The sequence below is a fragment of the Lampetra fluviatilis genome, chromosome 35 (assembly GCF_964198595.1).
Source record: "Lampetra fluviatilis chromosome 35, kcLamFluv1.1, whole genome shotgun sequence".
NCBI classification, from domain to species: Eukaryota; Metazoa; Chordata; class Hyperoartia; order Petromyzontiformes; family Petromyzontidae; genus Lampetra; species Lampetra fluviatilis.
In genome coordinates this window covers 11,334,678-11,352,654 of record NC_136309.1, presented here as the reverse complement: position 1 = coordinate 11,352,654, position 17,977 = coordinate 11,334,678, and the positions used below count along the sequence as shown (strand labels likewise).

At 49.0% G+C, this 17,977-nt stretch overlaps 1 protein-coding gene across 1 annotated transcript in view; it reads right to left on the bottom strand.

Annotated features, from left to right (window-relative positions):
* The window catches only part of WDR90 (WD repeat domain 90), a 55,069-nt gene that overhangs the window by 6,907 nt on the left and 30,185 nt on the right, over positions 1 to 17,977 (bottom strand). The window contains exons 25-39 of the mRNA XM_078872942.1: positions 17,657 to 17,775; positions 16,900 to 16,955; positions 15,190 to 15,345; positions 13,129 to 13,329; positions 12,190 to 12,281; positions 11,259 to 11,361; positions 9,268 to 9,389; positions 7,978 to 8,116; positions 6,433 to 6,626; positions 5,483 to 5,651; positions 5,246 to 5,360; positions 4,641 to 4,812; positions 4,268 to 4,390; positions 2,169 to 2,346; positions 136 to 266 (exon numbers count right to left, since the gene is read on the bottom strand). Of these exons, the coding sequence (XP_078729068.1) occupies positions 136 to 266; positions 2,169 to 2,346; positions 4,268 to 4,390; positions 4,641 to 4,812; positions 5,246 to 5,360; positions 5,483 to 5,651; positions 6,433 to 6,626; positions 7,978 to 8,116; positions 9,268 to 9,389; positions 11,259 to 11,361; positions 12,190 to 12,281; positions 13,129 to 13,329; positions 15,190 to 15,345; positions 16,900 to 16,955; positions 17,657 to 17,775 (2,070 nt within the window). The remainder of the gene's footprint in view (positions 1 to 135; positions 267 to 2,168; positions 2,347 to 4,267; positions 4,391 to 4,640; positions 4,813 to 5,245; positions 5,361 to 5,482; positions 5,652 to 6,432; positions 6,627 to 7,977; positions 8,117 to 9,267; positions 9,390 to 11,258; positions 11,362 to 12,189; positions 12,282 to 13,128; positions 13,330 to 15,189; positions 15,346 to 16,899; positions 16,956 to 17,656; positions 17,776 to 17,977) is intronic.

Below are 17,977 nucleotides of genomic sequence, written 5' to 3'. Positions count from 1 at the left end.
TGACGGTGATTCACTTCACTGGGCTGTGCAACAGTGGACCTAGACCGTGGCTGCGATGATGATGACAGCGAAATGCTTCACCCGTCTGTGCAGCAGTGGATAGATCATGCGTGCGACGACGGTGAGCCCCTTCACCTGGCTGTGCACGCAGTCGATGGCGGAGATGGGGGAGGGGCGGTGGTCGGTGACGACGCGTGCCGTCGCGCCCGTGTGGAGGCTGCTCACCGCTACGAGCCCGTCCCGCGCACCCGACACGAGGAACTCGCCTGCTTGCCGACGGGAAACAACAGCGGATGGTGTGGAGTGGGGGGGGGGCGGGGGTGGGATGTTTTGCCGTGAATTAAAAAAGCCCCCCCCCCATTCGATTTCACCGCAATGCGACAGACATTAATAATAATCTATTTTATAAAGCACCTTCCATATGGAAGTATCTCAAAGCACTGTACGTAAAAATAAACCTCGATTCGAAAATATCGGTAAAATTTAAGTGAAATAGAAAGCTGAAAATAAAAATATCAATGACTACTCTCGAAATTCCAATAAAATGAAGCACTATGACAAAAGCGAATAATAATAATTGCAGAGAAATCCAATCAGACAACATAATTATTTTTAAAATACTAAGTTACAGGGAAAAACTGCAAGTACAAATAGGTGAGTTTTAAGGAGCGATTAAAAAAGTGACACAGACTCGGAATCCCTAATGGACCGAGGAATGGGATTCCACATTACCCTCTGTCAGTTTGAACATTCTAATGTGATGATCAACACACAGTAAGCGCTTTTTGCAAGAACACCGTTTTAAAGTCTATTGCACCACTGGCTCAGACTCAGGGGATGGATCCCGAACATCTGCCGGTAACTGGGTCCAGCAATTCGGGCCGGAGACCCCGACAGCGCTGGCCATGTCGCACAAGGTTTGGGTTCGAGTGTAGCAGCAGGATCACTGTGAGCTGCAGATCACGCAGACGGCGTCGATTGGAGTCCGTTAAGGCTGAAGGAAGAGTGACACCTCCTGTGTGGACTCGCGGTGACTTGAAGACATCTCACGTGTAAGTTTTAAATTTTGAGCCACTCGATCACCTCTCAACCCAAGCTTTTAAGGCCACCAGTTAAGTGGTATGACCTGGTGTTATCCTCCTGTACCACACTTCACAGCTTGCAATCTTGGTTCATACAGGTACACATTTGTACAATACTTGGTAGATAGTAAGAATAAAGTGTTGCTTTGGTAACTGTCTGTGATTCTAAGCTCACGTGTGCCGATACCTACATGCAGTGCTCTGTTAAATTGAGCTTCTTCATTCCATTCGATGTTCGGCAATGTTGTAAAATAATTTCATAACATCAACTTGTAACGTGGCGTGCAGAGCGTCCGCTCGCTCTTGAAGAGCGAGGAACCGCGGACAAGCGGAAAGGCAGCCATGCAGTGAGCTTGAACTAAGTTTCCTCCCAAGCTCTGCAGTCCTCTATATATTGTGTTATCGGCCAATTAAGGAGCGCTTACATACGGGAGGAAACTGTAGCAAGGGGGCAACTCTCGATTCCATACAGATGGAACAGGCAGAATCAACATTTTCTGTACTGCCTTCTCCTGGCGAGCCAGTGTCAGGTACCTTCCCTGTAGGGAAGGGAGTTCCACAACGTTGGTGTGATCCACCAACGCTTGCTGCTTCTACAGTGCTGGATTACGGGCGTGCGGAGCCACCACAGCCCATGATCAATGCTTGCGTGAGCGAAGCTTTGATTTCTATCTACGTCATTGCCATTTTATTTAAAATTGTATTTTTCCATATTGATGACCCAGGTCACTCTTGCAAGGACACTCAACCTGGTCTCTCAAGTTCTCACCTGGTCACACAATTTAATTTGAAGCTTGAACCTGATCTCAAGTCACACATGACAACAATGATGACGATGATGATGATAACAATAGGGTTGTCTCAGCAAATGCCATGGCCATATTTTCTTCGTTTAGTTTGTTGCCCTTCCCCCCCACCTCCGATTAGCACGGTTGGCTACGTACGGCGCGAAAGAAGTTCAACATATATACAGACATCTACAGGACATCTGTGAAAAAGAGCATTATAGGTCATAAAGATTCCTCCAGTATAAATGCATATTCTGATTCCGATACATACGGTGCCACCATCGACGGCAGCTCTCACCGTCGGTGGAGAAGGCGAGGGCGGTGACGGCGCTGCCGTGCGGCCGCATCTTGAGCACCATCTCCACCGAGCGCAGGCTGAAGAGCCGCACCGTGCCGTCGCCGTAACCCGCCGCCACGAGCCGGGAGAACCGGCTGCGCCGGGCCGGCACACGGCTCCACGCCACACACTCGCATGTCTGCGCGACAAGGGGTCGCCGTGCCGTGTGCGCGCGTGCGGGACGCCAGTCAAGCCGCTGCTAGACGAGAGCCTCCCCACGCCACGCGCGAGACGTGGGGATTATTCCGCGAACGGCGCCGGAGAGTGAAGGCTGGGAGCATCGACATTACAGAGTGAAATTTTAGCTCTAATGCCCAAATCAAGCTGTGCGCCACTTAAAAATGTAAACGTAAGCATTATGGGTGTAACAATGCGTTGATTCACTTGTGTAACATCAGTTTAGCTCACCCGAACTACGAGCAGCGCCTCTAACCCCCGCTACACCCAGAGTGGCCCGCAGATGGCGATCGCGCCCCACCGGTGCACGAATGAATGGAGTTGGTGCCACGAAGGGCCCCTTGCATGAGCTTCTGCACGAGCTCCGCACCAGCAGCGCCGAACCTGCGTCTGGATCTACGAGCCCAGAGGGACCCTGTGGTCGCGTCGCATTCGTGGGGCGCGAGGATTTCTCACGGTGAGTAGTGGGAGCACAGCGCCGGGGCTTCTGCGTGCCCCTGGGTGTGGTGTCCACACGGGACCGGCGCTATGTTAACCCTTTCTTGTCCCGATGCCGTACGTGTACGTCATCAGTTTTCTTTCCAATTCCGAATCGATTCCAAACAGAATCAGAAGTAAAAGGCCGTGCTGGAGGGCGTGTGGCACAGTTTGGCGTCAGCTACCACAGAGTGCGGTTGTATCGCGACAGTTATCTGCGGTGAGGACACTACAATGCCTTTCAAAACAGCGGTGCTATGCCTCTAAATAATTAACACGAACCGCTTGCGCGTTACGAGATTCACCGATGCCGATGAACAGGACCCACCCTGCCACTTGCAGTCATCTCAGAACGGTAAAGGGTTAACCTCTCCCGCTGCCAATGTGTCTGCACCAGCCGGAGCTTGTGGCTTACTCACTGGAGGCACCTGCAGACATCTGTGTGGGTGCCCAATTGCTACTCTACAGCGATGGATGCTCGCTGGCCTCTCCAGGCAAGGCCCGAGTTGTAGGACTGTGCCACCAGCCTCTCAGGGGACCCAAGCAACAGTCAATCCATTCCACATGGCAGACTAATCCATTTTATGTAAATACAAGGAGGGCAAAAAGGGGCGGCAATGTCCTTTTTCTGCACGGCGGTTGCACAGGAAAGAGTGGCGAGTGTGGACACGTCCCATCCCGAACGGACGTAGGCCTGGCGTTCAGGCACACAGCACCTTCAATTGCGACTTTTTCCCTCTAAGAGATCGGTCGGTTTTACCGGTGCTTTAAAGAGTGGTCTGGTTTGATGCTGGAATAGTGTTCCAGACGGTATGAGAACTGTTGATAACATTTATCGTGAAGTGAAATGGCTTTTTCAGCACCGTAGTCATGGGGTTACATTAACAGATTGACATGCTCATCTCTAGCAACACAATAGCCGAGGTATACCTAGCTCTGTGATCTTACATTTACATCTCTAGCCCCGCCCACTTACCCTTGGGTTGTACCCATCTCAAACCTATATAACCTTTGGCTGTAGTAGCTCTCGCTACATTTTTTTCCTGCCTCAGCAGTCCGCCTGCTGTATTTTTTCACCTGAAGACGATTGCTTGTGTTGCAATTGAAACGTCGTGATTTTTTTTTCTATCTACGTGACTTTACCGAAAGACCCAAAGAGTATTAAATATTTTGTATTGTGCGTTCTTAAATGTCATTGCTGTTATAGTGATAAGGGAAGAAATATCGACGTCTGTGCGCTGTGGTTGCCCGAGTGAAAAGTGGGCTACGTCCTTACCCAAATCCTGGAGCAGCTGGCTTTTCTGTGGTTATACCTGACGAAGACGGCTGGGCTAGTTACCTGTGGATGGAACGGGGGGCCACGCAGAAAGAACTCGCACGCGGGATTTGAAAATGCAGCGACGCACCTGCTGGAGGACTTGGAACTGCACAGAGAGCTCGAGCGAGTGGGCGTCCCACACGCGCAGGCTCCCATCCGCCGCGCTGCTCGCAAACAGCGCCTCGTCCGGGCCGAACGCCAGCCCCGTGACCTACGGGAAGGAGGTCACGTGACAGAGCCGTTGCCCATCAGAGCCGTCGATACGTGATCAGTGTCGTCGTCATCCTCACCGCCCGCAAATATGTGTGGAGGTAGTGTACATAAGGCTATACGGGGGATCTTTGTCTTTGTACATAGTGGGGAGCGGTAGTATTGCAGTCATCGCACTGCCCTGTGGTGGTAGTGCAGCTGTAGCGGCAGGGTGCTGTGGTAGCGGCAGGGTGCTGGGCGCGTGTGCTCACCTGCTCGGCGTGACCGCTCACGAGCCGCATGCTGCTGCACTCGGCCCAGCCGATGAACCACACGGTGCCGACGGCCGTGCCGACCACCCCCATGTCGAGGTCATCGTCAAAGGCGGCGCTCACCGCCGACGCGTCCAGCCGCAACTCGGCCTCCAGGACCACGCAATCCGCACTGGTGCAGAGGAGAGGTGTAGGGGAGAGGTGCAAGAGGAGATGTGTGGTGGACGCATAACGGTGGCGAGATGTTAACTACCTCGCCTGCTATACAGGAGGCCATGGGTTCGATCCCGACCATGACGCATAATTATTTGGAGTTTGCACGTTCTCCCCGTGGTGGCATGGATTTTTCTCCGGGTCATCCGGTCTTCCCCTCCACATTTAGAAACGTGCGCTTAGTGTATTTGGCTGCTATAAATTTCCAAATGGTGATAAGTCACTTCGTTGGGCTATCATTTGTGATCAGGTTGCTCCTAAAAGAGCTATTTAGCTCAGTGGGTCTTACCTGGTAAAATATAATATTATAGTTTTAAATAGTTTGTAAGGTGATACGCATGGAGAGAAGAGTTTAATAAACAGCCGGTCTGTTTCCGGGTGTCCACTCCTACCCGCGCGTCCCTCTCTCCTGGACTCGTGCCTCGTCCACGCTGGCCACCGACCACCGGCGGAGCCGCCTTCCGGCGCCACCGGTCACGAGGCTGTGCCCGCGACACTCGATCACGCCTGCAACGAGACACAAGAGGCACTTTCACTCCCGTCGTCTCCTCTTTCTTCTGCTCCTCCTTCCCTGCGCACACACCTGCCTCTCTCTCTCTCTCGCCTCCGTCCCGTCCGCGATGTCTCACCGAGGGCGAGCGAGTCAGCCTCCCACGTGAGGAAGCAGCTTTTCCGCTCGCTGTCCCAGGCGCTCACGAGGCCGGAGCTCGTGCCGGCAAACACGACGCCGCCCGCACCGTAGCACACGCACGTCACCTCCGCGCCGCCCAGCTCCGGCGGCACGGCCACCATGTCCAACTGGGGAGGGGCGGGGGGGGGGAAGTGGCACAGGTGTTGGGAAATGCTCACCCCACGGCCCCTTGACCCTCAATCACGGTCAGTATCCTGACCTGCCCCGACTGGTTATCTGTGAAAAAGAGCTTTTTTCGCTCATCGGATTTCTCCAGTATAATTAAATATTCTGATACAGTGTAGAGCGATATTTGAGCCAGGTGCCGATTTCACCCTTGGGAACGACACGGAGTGGATGGAGAAGCCTTTGTCCAGCAGTAGACCAACCAGGGTATGCGTCTCACGAGCAACTAACCCGCCAGAGCAGACAGATGTCATCATCCCTGCACCAAGCTTCCCCTCAGTTCGCAGGGTCTCAGGGAGTGGAGCATTGTGACCCCCTCTTAATTTGCTTGGACGGCTGGGGTCCGACGCGCTGATCACTCTCATGCAGCAGGCTTTCGTGACCAATATAATGATTCATAATTACAACTTTGTGCCATATCACATGGGTAAAATGCGTGTTGTACACCCTCCTCCACCGAACACAGCCAATGAATAAAGTTGTTATGTGAACGTTATAATGTATTACTGCTACAGCATTCCTGTCTGTTGGAGAGCAATCCACATTCAATAATTGGTTACAATTAATTGTTCAATGTTGTGGATTTAATTTGTTCACATGGCGACTTTATTAATTGCCTGTGTCGACTGGAAGAGGGTTTTACGACACAAAAATCAATGACGCTTCACGCTCAGCTGTTTAAATCGCTGGGAGACGGGGGGGGGAGAAGAGAGCGAGACTCACGCTGAGCCCAAACTCGCGTCCGCGCTGCTCCACGAGTCCGAACGCGATGTGGCCGCTCGCCGCGCACACAAATTCCCCCGCGCGGCCCGGGCGGAATGCCACCGCGTGCGCTGGCACGGGGCAGCGCACGCTCGCCAGCAGAGACACGTCCTGCTGCACCGCCCACAGCGCCAGCGAGCCATCGCGCCCGTCTCCTGCCAGGCAGAGGCAGCGGAGCGGAGGGGATGCGAGGGCGAGAAGGTCACGACGGGAATCCGGTAAACGGCATTCACACATTTGGTGGTCAAGACGTTCAGTCAAATGGTGCCCTCTACAGGGCACGGCTCAAGCAATACCCTCGTGTGGAGTGTGCGTGTGTGGTGGTGTGAGGTGAGGAGGAGGAGTGGGATCGTATGGGATGGAGGGAGCCTGAGCAATGGACCTGCCCTTGAGTGAGGAACTCAAGAAGACCTGTAACTTGTGCAAAACTCATTTTCTAAAACATTACTTCCAAACCACCACATCCAACCAAGTGTTGTGTACACACATGGGATGAGACGTTATCGTTCTTCTTTCTGCATGTAGTTTGTTGTCCTTACCCTGCACAACCGATTACAATGGTTGGCTATGTACGGTGTGAAAGAAGTTCAACATACAGACATACATTCACGCCATTCTGAACAATATTCTCCATGACCATTGATTCCCAGGTGCAATGTTAACAGCATTAACATTAGCAGCGCATTTGGTGCCATTTCTCCACTGCGGCCGTGCATAAACATGGGCTCAAGCTTGTGATACTATTAGTTCTAGAGTTATGTATGTTGAAATTATTTTGCGCCGTAGGTAGTGGAATGACAAACACACAGCTTGCAAAAAATCAACAGCAGTGCGATGATAAACCATCGCTAGTCTCTCACTAGCACAGGATCTCTGCAAGATGCTGACTACACTGAGCCGCACAAGGACATCACACGGGTGCTGCGCCCATCCCATGCACAAGTCCCAATTGTGACTGTGGCTCCACGCCACACACTGGACAACGTCTTTCTTCGTATGGCCGATGTTGCTGAAGAGCACAAGTATAATCTTACATTGAGATGGTTGAGCCAGACAATTGCTTCAAGTGTCGCAGAGTGTATTCTCCGTGGTGCCGCACCTCCGATTAGTGCAGTTGGCTTTGTACGGTGTGAAATAAGTTCAACATATGTGCATGCCTCTTTCATATTTATCAATCGAGCATCGGGTCGTTATACGTTCCATGGTCTGTTCTGGGTGACCACAGTCGCACACTGCCAGAGCAATTTAAATATTCTATCTTTACATCAAAGTATATGCATCTGCTGCTGTCGTGGTTTATGGAGATGTGGATCCTAAACCACTGCCCCCCACACAAGATCGCTCAACGGAGGAACAGAGGAGCTTCACGGGGTCTCCAAACACCCCAGCAATTATCGCTTGTGACTTTATACATTCGGTCGTACGGGAGAAGACGATGACAACGACGTTAACGTCCGTCCCCTGTGCGCACGCTTGAGACGCGGTGCGCGTGCGGTGAGCACGCACCCAGCGAGAGGAGGAAGCGGTCGTCGCGGGAGAAGGCCAGGGCCTGCATGTCGCCGCGGTGATGAGTCGGGCCGCTCCGGCAGACGCCGCTGGCCAAGTCCCACATGCACATTTGTCCACAGGAGGCGGACACCAATGTCTGGGGACGAATACGGTGCTTGTCGTTCACACGAAGATCCTTCCTAGAGCCTTAACAGACTGTCGGGGGCTGTCAGCGAGGACCTATGAAGGCCGACACGGCACACTCAAGGGTGGGTGGTCAACACCATCCCCGGCTGCCTTTGTCTCCCCAGTCTTGCTGATGTTAACACACTGCATCAGATACTCATTTAAGGCTGAGTCAACCTAGGGGAGAACCCGTACCAATTAAGATATTTGTCACTATTATTAGTCGCGAGCGGGAATTGAACTTCCATCCCTGGGTTCGTAGTGCAGTGCGCTATCCACTAAACGACTGCTCCCCTGCTCATAGAAACCCATTCACACACGTGACTGTGTCACTGTCAGGCCAAATTAAAGGAATATAATGCATGTGTTAGGCATGTAAAATCAATGTTTACGATAATGACACGTGCATTTAATGTTGAATGTAATGGTTTCATGCGATTCCTACAGCCACTAGAGGCGCTATATTCAATAGGATGATTCTGAGTTTGCACTGAACAAAACACAGCGATTTAATATTTTTTCAAATTATTTGGCGATACTACATTGGCAGTGGGTGCACAAGCATTGTGACGCACATCTGTAATCCAGTACTTTGGAGACGAGGGTTAATGGATCACAAAGATGTGGAACTCCCAATCCTGCTGGGTTATGATGGCAGACAGCAGACAACAGGCCTCTTACTCTGGGTGCTCTGATTTCCTCCGACATGCAAAACATTCTGACATGGAATAGGCCAAATATAGCTGTGCCGGTGGCAAGATGTTATCTACCTCGCCTGGTATGGAGGAGGTTGTGGGTTCGATCCTGACTCCGACGCCTGTATTTTTTAAATTTGCATGTCTCTCTCTCCCCATTGTCAGGTGGATTTTTCTCCAAGTCCTCTGGTTTTTCCCTTCACATTTGAAAACATGCGTTTAGAGCATTTGGCTGCTGTAAATTTCCACACGATAAGCCACTTCGCTGAGCTATCATTTGTTGCCAGGTCGCTTCTGATAAAGAGCTATAAGTTAGCTTAGTGGGCCTTCCCTGGTAAAATATTTGTAAAAAGTTTAGTTTACGAAGAGAGTCCCGATTGAATTGTTTACGTGTCTGGACAAAGGCTGGAAGAGGCGACTTTGAGACCTGAGCGTCGTGCGAGATGGCCAGAGTGGAGATTTCCCACTGGTGGCCCAGGAGGTGCCTCTGGTCGCCGGAGCGCAGCTCCTCCACGACGACCACGCACCCGCTCGAGTACGCCAGCAGACCTGAGAGTGCGCGTGCATGCGGGAGAGGCTGACGCATGTGCAGGGGACGAGGGGGGGGGGGGCCCAATTTGTCACGCGACGGCGAACGTTGATTTTCATCAAATGTTCGCTGAAAAGGGTGCCGATGCCTCTGTCGCCAATAAAGTGGCAAATCGCCGAGGCCAAAGGGGATTTGGCCCTTTTGTGAAGAAGATGCGAATCTGTCACATTAGTAGCCGCTTTCTTAACCAATCTTAATTTAGGAGCTTTCGTGACTGCAGGAATTATTCTTTGGTTCTTTTCGGTTAAGTCACGTCTAAAAATAAAATAATAAATTAAAATAACATATTACGACGTTTCGATTGCAACACAAACAATCATCATCAGGTATAAAAGAAATAGCAACAAAAAATCTAACTAGAAAACTATAGACAGACATACAAGCAGACAGACATCACAACGGCACACAGAGAGAGGACACACATCGGCACAAAGAGAGGGGTTGTCTCTATGACGGTCCCTTAAATATAGAGAGGGGGGGCGAGAACGGAGAGAGGGAGGGGGCAGAGAGAATTAGCATATCAATGAGTGTACGCCAACGTACTGCTGCTGCTGCAAGTAAGATGACAATGTGGAACGCGCACGCAAAATTGAAAACTAGGAGACAGGCACACGAAAATTAAATAACCCAGCAAAATATCGAAATGTGATGTAATACAACAATACGGGGAAGTTTTAAGCTTATCCTTTTTCTTTCTGGCTATTTGTTCTCTCTGCCTGTGTCCTCTCTTTGGAATTTTCACACTTAAAATTCTAACTTAGCAAATTTTGAAACACGTAATCAACCAGGCTATGCGTTAATTGTGTGTTAACCGACTCTCTGTGTTGTATTACATCACATTTCGATATTTTGCTGGGTTATTTAATTTTCGTGTGCCTGTCTCCTAGTTTTCAATTTTGCGTGCGCGTTCCACATTGTCATCTTACTTGCAGCAGCAGCAGTACGTTGGCGTACACTCATTGATATGCTAATTCTCTCTGCCCCCTCCCTCTCTCCGTTCTCGCCCCCCCTCTCTATATTTAAGGGACCGTCATAGAGACAACCCCTCTCTTTGTGCCGATGTGTGTCCTCTCTCTGTGTGCCGTTGTGATGTCTGTCTGCTTGTATGTCTGTCTATAGTTTTCTAGTTAGATTTTTTGTTGCTATTTCTTTTATACCTGATGATGATTGCTTGTGTTGCAATCGAAACGTCGTAATATGTTATTTTAATTTATTATTTTATTTTTAGACGTGACTTAACCGAAAAGAACCAAAGAATAATTTCTTAACCAAGTTAGTCTGTTGAGCAGAGTGGCGTTAGTGAACTCTACGAGCGTGAAACAGTGGTGGGGCGGTTAGTGCACTGTGCTCTCAATCCAGTGACCGGTCTGACACAAAGACAACGATCCCCCATATAGCCTTGACAGATTGTTGGGGCAAGTGCTGTTAGCGAGCACCTATGAAGGCCAGCACCACACCTGGCTGCCTTTGTCTCCTAGTGATGATGTTTATACACTGCACCAGGGACTCATTTGAGGCCGAGTCGACCAAGAGGAGAGGCCCAGGATCAGTTCAGATATTCGTCAGCGATGTTGGTCGTGGACGGGAATCGAACTCGGATCGCTGGGTTTGTAGCCCAGCGTGCGAACCACTATGCTTCCGCTCACCCCTAAACATACGCACGCACACACAAATACGCACTAAGTGGTAGTGTTCTAGTAAGGCTCACACTGGCGGCAGTCTCATACAGTGTGTGTATATGCGCTCAAAGCGTTTGGCCGAGCAGTCGTCGCGACGGACGTGCGTGTGGACGTCACAGATCAGGGGGGTGCAGATGCCGCCCTCCATACCGTTGTCCGGCCGCCACACCAGGTTTCCGCGCCCGTTGCCGTTGTACCCGATGACAGCCTTCAGCCTCAGGCCTGGCAGCTCGCCAGCAGCTGTGGGCTGCTGCTGCAAAGAGAAAATCCGCAGCGCCCCGATTGTATTTAAACCATTAGAAGTTTGAACAAGTATTTGTCAGGCATGTTGCGAACCAAAATTGTAAACGCGTGAACTGCAATAACTTTTGTTTGTAGAGGCTTGCCACCTGTACAGGATTCGTAAGGGCAGCACAGATTTTAGATGGCACCATCCAGCACTATTTTGCCTCTTTGAATCACTTGCGTGATTGCCACCATTGTCCCAAACACCTGTTTTCCAGGAAATATGACTGAAGCAAAACACGTTCCCGTATTTTATTTCTCATATTTTGACAAGTTCAAAGATAGTAACTTCATTTATTTATGCTTAAACTGGTTTGTCATGTATTCGCAACAATGCATTTGAGATTATAGATGTAAAATGAAAGTTGAATCTACAGTGGATCCCCGTTTATCCCAGTATGGATAAATCTGTGGTGCGGATTAATTCTTATGGCAACTTTACCAACACGCGTTATCGTGTGACCACAAACAAAATCACAAAGATCCCCTGTATAGCTTTTAAAAGACTGTCGGGGCAAGTGCTCTCAGCGAGCACCTACAAAGGCGGGCACACCACACTCGAGGGTGGGTGGCTCGCACCATGTCCGGCAGCCTCGTCTCCCTAGTGGCGATATTTACACACTGCACCAGTTGAGCCTGAGTCGATCTAGGGGAGGTCCGGGACATGTTCAGATAAATCCTCATTGGTGTTGGCTGCGAGCGGGAATGGAACTCAGGTCGTCGGGTTCGTAGCGCAGCGAGCTAATCGCTACACTACCGCTCCACACACAGACACACACGTGACCGGCTGCCATACCGGGGGGTGCTCGGTGAGCCCGCGTCGCGCCTGGAAGTGACAGTAGGGCAGCGCGGGGCCCCGGCCTTCCCCATCCGACGCTACCGTGACGTCTGTTATCAGACAACATGGCAGAGGGCTTCAGTGACAATGTAGACAGTAAGGGGCAACAATTAAAGTAAAATAAACAAACATCAGCACCGCAGTTTAACATACTAACAACTACGATAACCAAACAAATTTGTTGAACCTATGACTGTGTACACAGGTCAACTTTTGCCTAAATATCTTATCTAGATGTACACAGTGCCTTGTTCCAAGGCGCTTTAGAGAAATTGTAAAATTGTACATAAGATCAAATTGCTAAAGATAGTGGTGTAAAAGATAAAGATGGTGTAAATTATTTTTCAGTATATATTTGAATGAAATTGGTGATAGAATGGGACCCAGAGGGGGGCAGATATCTTGAGAGCATGACCCCTGTGAGAATGCATCGATGAGATCAGCTTGTACAGGAGCTGGAGGCATTGTGGCATCACAAGAACGTGAGAAATGGTGAGTAATGTGGACAGCAGTGAACAGATCATGGTTGATGGACGATGATGATAATGGGAATTATGAGAATGATGTGTCTATGTGTTTGTGTCTCTGTGTGTGTCTCTCTCTGCTTGTGTGTCTGCCTGTGTCTCTGTGTCTGTGTTTTGTCTCTCTCTCAAATTTAGCAATCTTTGGAAGAACGTAATCAACCAGGTAGGGTGTTGACTGTTGTGTTAGCCGACTCTCTGTGTTGTATTGCATATTTCTAAGTTTGTTATCTCATTAATTCTTACCTGATGACGGTTTCTTTTGTTGCAATCGAAACGTCGTATTCTATTAATAAATGTATTTTCTTTCTACGTGACTTTACCAAAAGACCCATAGACTAGAGAATGATGAAGACAATGATATCAAGCAACGGACCCTTGGCACCCTCGTCTTGCTGGGGCTTGCGCTTGCGCGGTGTGGCGATGAGCCGCGTTGCGACGCTGCGGTCACCCGTCTTCTCGTTGACGATGACGACCGTGCGGCGACCCCCGCGCGAGCGACAGCGGCCTCCGCTCCACTCCATCTCATCGCCCGACGCGCCCCCTCTCCTGGACACTTCACCGCGGTGAATCACCACTGGTGGCACACGCACACAGAATAAGAGCAAAAGGGACAAATATTTGACTTTTCGATATGCGCATCGTCAAATATCAATCTTTCTTTTAGTGCCAATATCGCTCCCAATAAAGTAGGCATCAGTGCATATTACAGCGAGACGGGAACGGTACAGGGGGCACAGAGCAACAGGAATGAGAGAAGAAAGCCCTCGCAACTCCAGCCTTAATCCTCAGCGGTTAACACATTGTTGTTTAAATAGAGAATACATTTCTACTGCCTCAAACTCACGTGCTCCGCCGAGTGTGATTCCAATCATGCATCCTCCCCATGTGTATTTAGACACATCTAAACTTTTGCTTTGATTTGTTTTTGCAGGTTTTTTCCAGCCTTTTTTTTTTACATGTGCAAGTTAGAGACACGGTGTCGACCGCAAATAAAAATGGACTTGTGAAAAGATGCATCTCTAGAAAGGATAATGGCTGGCGCTTGGGGCTAATGATGGGGGTGGCAGCCAGAGGAGGGAACACACCGGAGAGAATGTGCCCACCTCAGAGATGACCTTGTGTGTAGGTACGAGACGGATCGTTGCATCGCAGAAACACGAGAGGTGACGAGGGTGATGGTGGCGAGATGTTAACTACCTCGCCTGGTATGCAGAAGGACATGGGTTTGATCCTGACCTTGACGCCTGTATATTTGGAGTTTGCATGTTTTCCCTGTGGTCGAGTACATTTTTAGAGTATTTGGCTGCTAGAAATATACACATGATAAGACACTTCTTTGAGCTATCAGTTGTGGCCAGGCCACTTTTGAAAAAGACCTAGCTCAGTGAAACTTACCTGGTTTAAAAATAAATTATTTTAATATGCGTTTCTATATGTTTATTGGTCTCCATGCGAGTTTACGTGCTTATGGGTCTCTACGTCGACTTGTTGGTCTCTCCGTGAGTTTAGTTTTTAATTCAGCAGTGGGGAGTGATCATGGCCGATGATGACGACGGGATGGTGGGAGGGATTTCCACAGTCGAGCAGAGCTTGACATCGGAGGAGGCATCGACGCATGAAGCTCATGGGAACGGTGACCTTGTGGGTCGTGATAAAATAGTGACAAGGAAGTGCCTGTATGACAGCGAGAGTGAATAGAGCGAATCGGTGAACGCAGGATCATCAGTTGTTCAATTTGTTTTACAATCAGAGACAAGGAGGAACTGGAAGCTTCCTTGCCGATGTATAGGAAATGTTCAAAGCTCAGCTGACCTTATATGCCTAAGCTGAAACATTTTAGGGGGCTTAAGTATGGACTATGTCTACGCTTAATTTATCTCATTGGTGAATTCACAAATATCAAGAAAATGCACAAGGACAAAACAAAGGGAGCGGGAACAATATAAACATGTACATTTTACAGACAGGCAGTGGAGTGGCACAGTGGTAATACTCATGCCACACAGCAAGAAGGGCCTGGGTTTAGTTGTCCAATTTGTATGTTCTCCCCCTGTTCTGCATGAGTTTCCTCCCTTTGCTAAAAAAACATATACAATGTAAACAGTACAAGTCAAGTATCCCAATGCTGAAACATTACCTGCACATTAGTTAATTGGGATTGCACATATAGCAACATCGCCTACTACTGTGAACGCTTGGGCAGGACCCTGCTGAAAAACACACTTGAGACTGAGCGAGGCTTTCTTGGGTAAAAAAAATCAGAAGCTGGTGCAGCGTCAACATGTATGTATGTTGATCTTCTAATCGGAGGTGCAGATGGAATGCAGCTGCAGCCCACCTTGTGACTACAGCAGCCACCACCTAGTGAGTAATGGCGAGTGTTGGATTGGTCGTTCGCACAAATACGGATGGGGAGGCAAATTGGCGGCGTCACCTTCGCGGCTCTGCGTGCCGTCTGGGCGGCGGGCTGCCCGTGGGCTGGAGGCCTTGGTTGCGACGGGCCCTCGTATGGAGCTCACATCCAGGATGGGCAGGCTAGACACCAACGCGGAAGCTCCGGCGGCAACATCGGGGTCCACTCTGTGCACGGCTTGTCACGGAATACCGCACGACGTTCACGCAAATCACGCGCAACCGTGTTTAAAAAGCAAACCAAATAACATTCTCCATAATAAAGGTTGTTTTGGGTTAGATCGCGTAAATATATAAATGTGTCATTAAAACCCGCCCTGCAATAGGTACGGCTATTTTAATATACACAATAGACAGGAAGGACAAGTTCAAAGGGCATAATGCACGTTGCCTCAGTATTCCCCCCCCCCCGCCCCAACGTGGCGCATGAGTGCAGAAGCATGGTCACCATATCTACGCCTCTATATAAGGAACGAAACAGTTGGACTTCTCCACAAATCTGGCTGTCGCCTGATGAAGCTAGTTGTTGTAATTACTGGCGAAACGTCGTACTCAGATTGTAAATGTTGTGGCTTGGCTCTCCAACACTCCGGTGTGCTGTACTAGTGACGAATTGGCATGTTCTGTTTACCTGTCGGGTGGTGGCGATCTAACCCAAAAAACCTCTATTGTGGATGATATTTGTCACGAAAGCCTACGTGTTAAACCCAATAACATTCTGCCTAAATTTACCACCTCCCTTTGCACTTCCACCGCCATTCCTAATTGCCACCCCTGCCATATTATTCCCTGGTTTGAGGGATCGCCCTCCAGTTACACACGACTGCAGAATGCATAGTGAACTTCTTTTGCACTGTACGTAGCCAACCGTGCTAATAGGTGGTGTGGTCGTTGAGACGATGCGTGTCGCACCACTGTTCCATCTGCCCAACTCGCACTTTTGTTTTGATCTGTTTTGCGTGTTTGTTTTGTCTAAATGTGCTGTTTATGTTTATATGGTCGCCATGTAAAGCGTCCTGTTGCTTTTAGTAACTAGAGGCTAGGAAACGTTGCGTCATTGCTGCTATAATGCTTATTAAAGCGTCTATCTGCTCAAATTGGCCCTCAAGTCTGGTGCCAGCACTGAGCCATCAGTGGAAATGCCACGTTCTCATGGCAGGACCCTGTCTCTCCATAGGACAAATCCTGTGGGATTTCCACACACACAGATACCTTCCATTGGAGAGTATGCTTATGTTACCATAGGGCTCCCCTGTTTGTTGCGGTTGCACCCGATTCAAGCGCCGAATGGCTCACAGGGCTATACCTAATAAATGAACTTGAAATGAACTTGAACTTGAAATGAACTTGAACTTCCCCTGGTTGGATTGATATATAGACCCCTTGATGAAAAGGCACTTGTAAACTAAGTGAATATTAAAAAAAGTATTTAAAAAAAGATTATATTCTGATATCCCGTGATATATCGCTTAGAAAATACTTATGTAATAACACTGAACACTCTTGTAATATGATAATTTCTCATTTCCATGTATTTTAATAGGATTTTTTATTTATACACACACCTGACAGAGCTGAGCTTTTGTGAACACCTGACCATGCTGCATGTAATATCCAGCGAAACGTCGATCATACGAAATTGTAAACATATTGCTTCGGCTTTTAAACATTTTACAGACACAATCTAATCCAAAATAAACGAATTATGAATAAAAAAATAAATACGCTTCACCTCTGCTGTCTAATTTCTTTGGAGATCCTTTAGGAGCTCTTCCATTCTTTTTCTCCCTGGGAAAAAAAAACAAAACATTGTCGTTAAACAAAGCACAAACATTCAATTACCTCCGTAACAACACACTAATCTGTATGTTACTCCGGGGAACCTCTCTCTCCTTGATAGAACACTCCGCCAATTTAAACCCATAAGTGTTCATTGGAAAGCTTGTGATACGTAGTTTATGTGCACAAGCTCAATATCGTGAAAAATTATTTACCTTTGACCCAATCAATCGGCTAATTCGGTTTATTATTGGTCCGTGGTGTTGCTTATCCGTGGTACCATTTGCAAATCGTGATGTGGGTGCCACTTCAAAATCATACCATGCATTGGTGTGGGCCACTGGGGAGGAAATTGTAAGGGAAGGGGACAGCGCTCGTTTTGGGGGGAGAGACCGGCAAGGGCTCAAAATAAATTATTGTTGCATCTCAACAAGCTTTATACTGAATTTATTACACAGGACGATCCATTTATAGATACTCCACTAAATACTGTCTCCCACCAATCTCAAAATACGTATCAAATCTGGTGGAAAAAAAGCTCTTCGGTAAGATATCCAGCCATCTCTCTCACAATATTCCGTCAAACTGTTCACAAGTAAGCAGCAGGGACGCCATAATTCAGCGGGGCATCTGTAAATGTATTGCCCTGCGTATGGCCCTGACTGAACGAGCGGTAAGCTGGCACGGCGTATATGGGTTTGGGGCTCCACCTGAACGCGGGCAGAGCCAGGAAATCCCAGATGAGGATGGCGTCGCCCACGCTGACGAGCCCCAGCTGGTCCGGGGTGAACATCACGTGCCGCACGCTCTCAGAGTGCCCGATGAACGTCTGGGGACACGGCGAGCGTTTCAGCCTCCCACACTTGATACCGCAAAAAGACGCGTAACATGCACGCAACACACGCAGAGAGCGTCTACACGGCAGCGTACGTTATTGTATGCATGTACAGTGAGGGAAAAAAGTATTTGATCCCCTGCTGATTTTGTACGTTTGCCCACTGACAAAGAAATGATCAGTCTATAAATTTAAT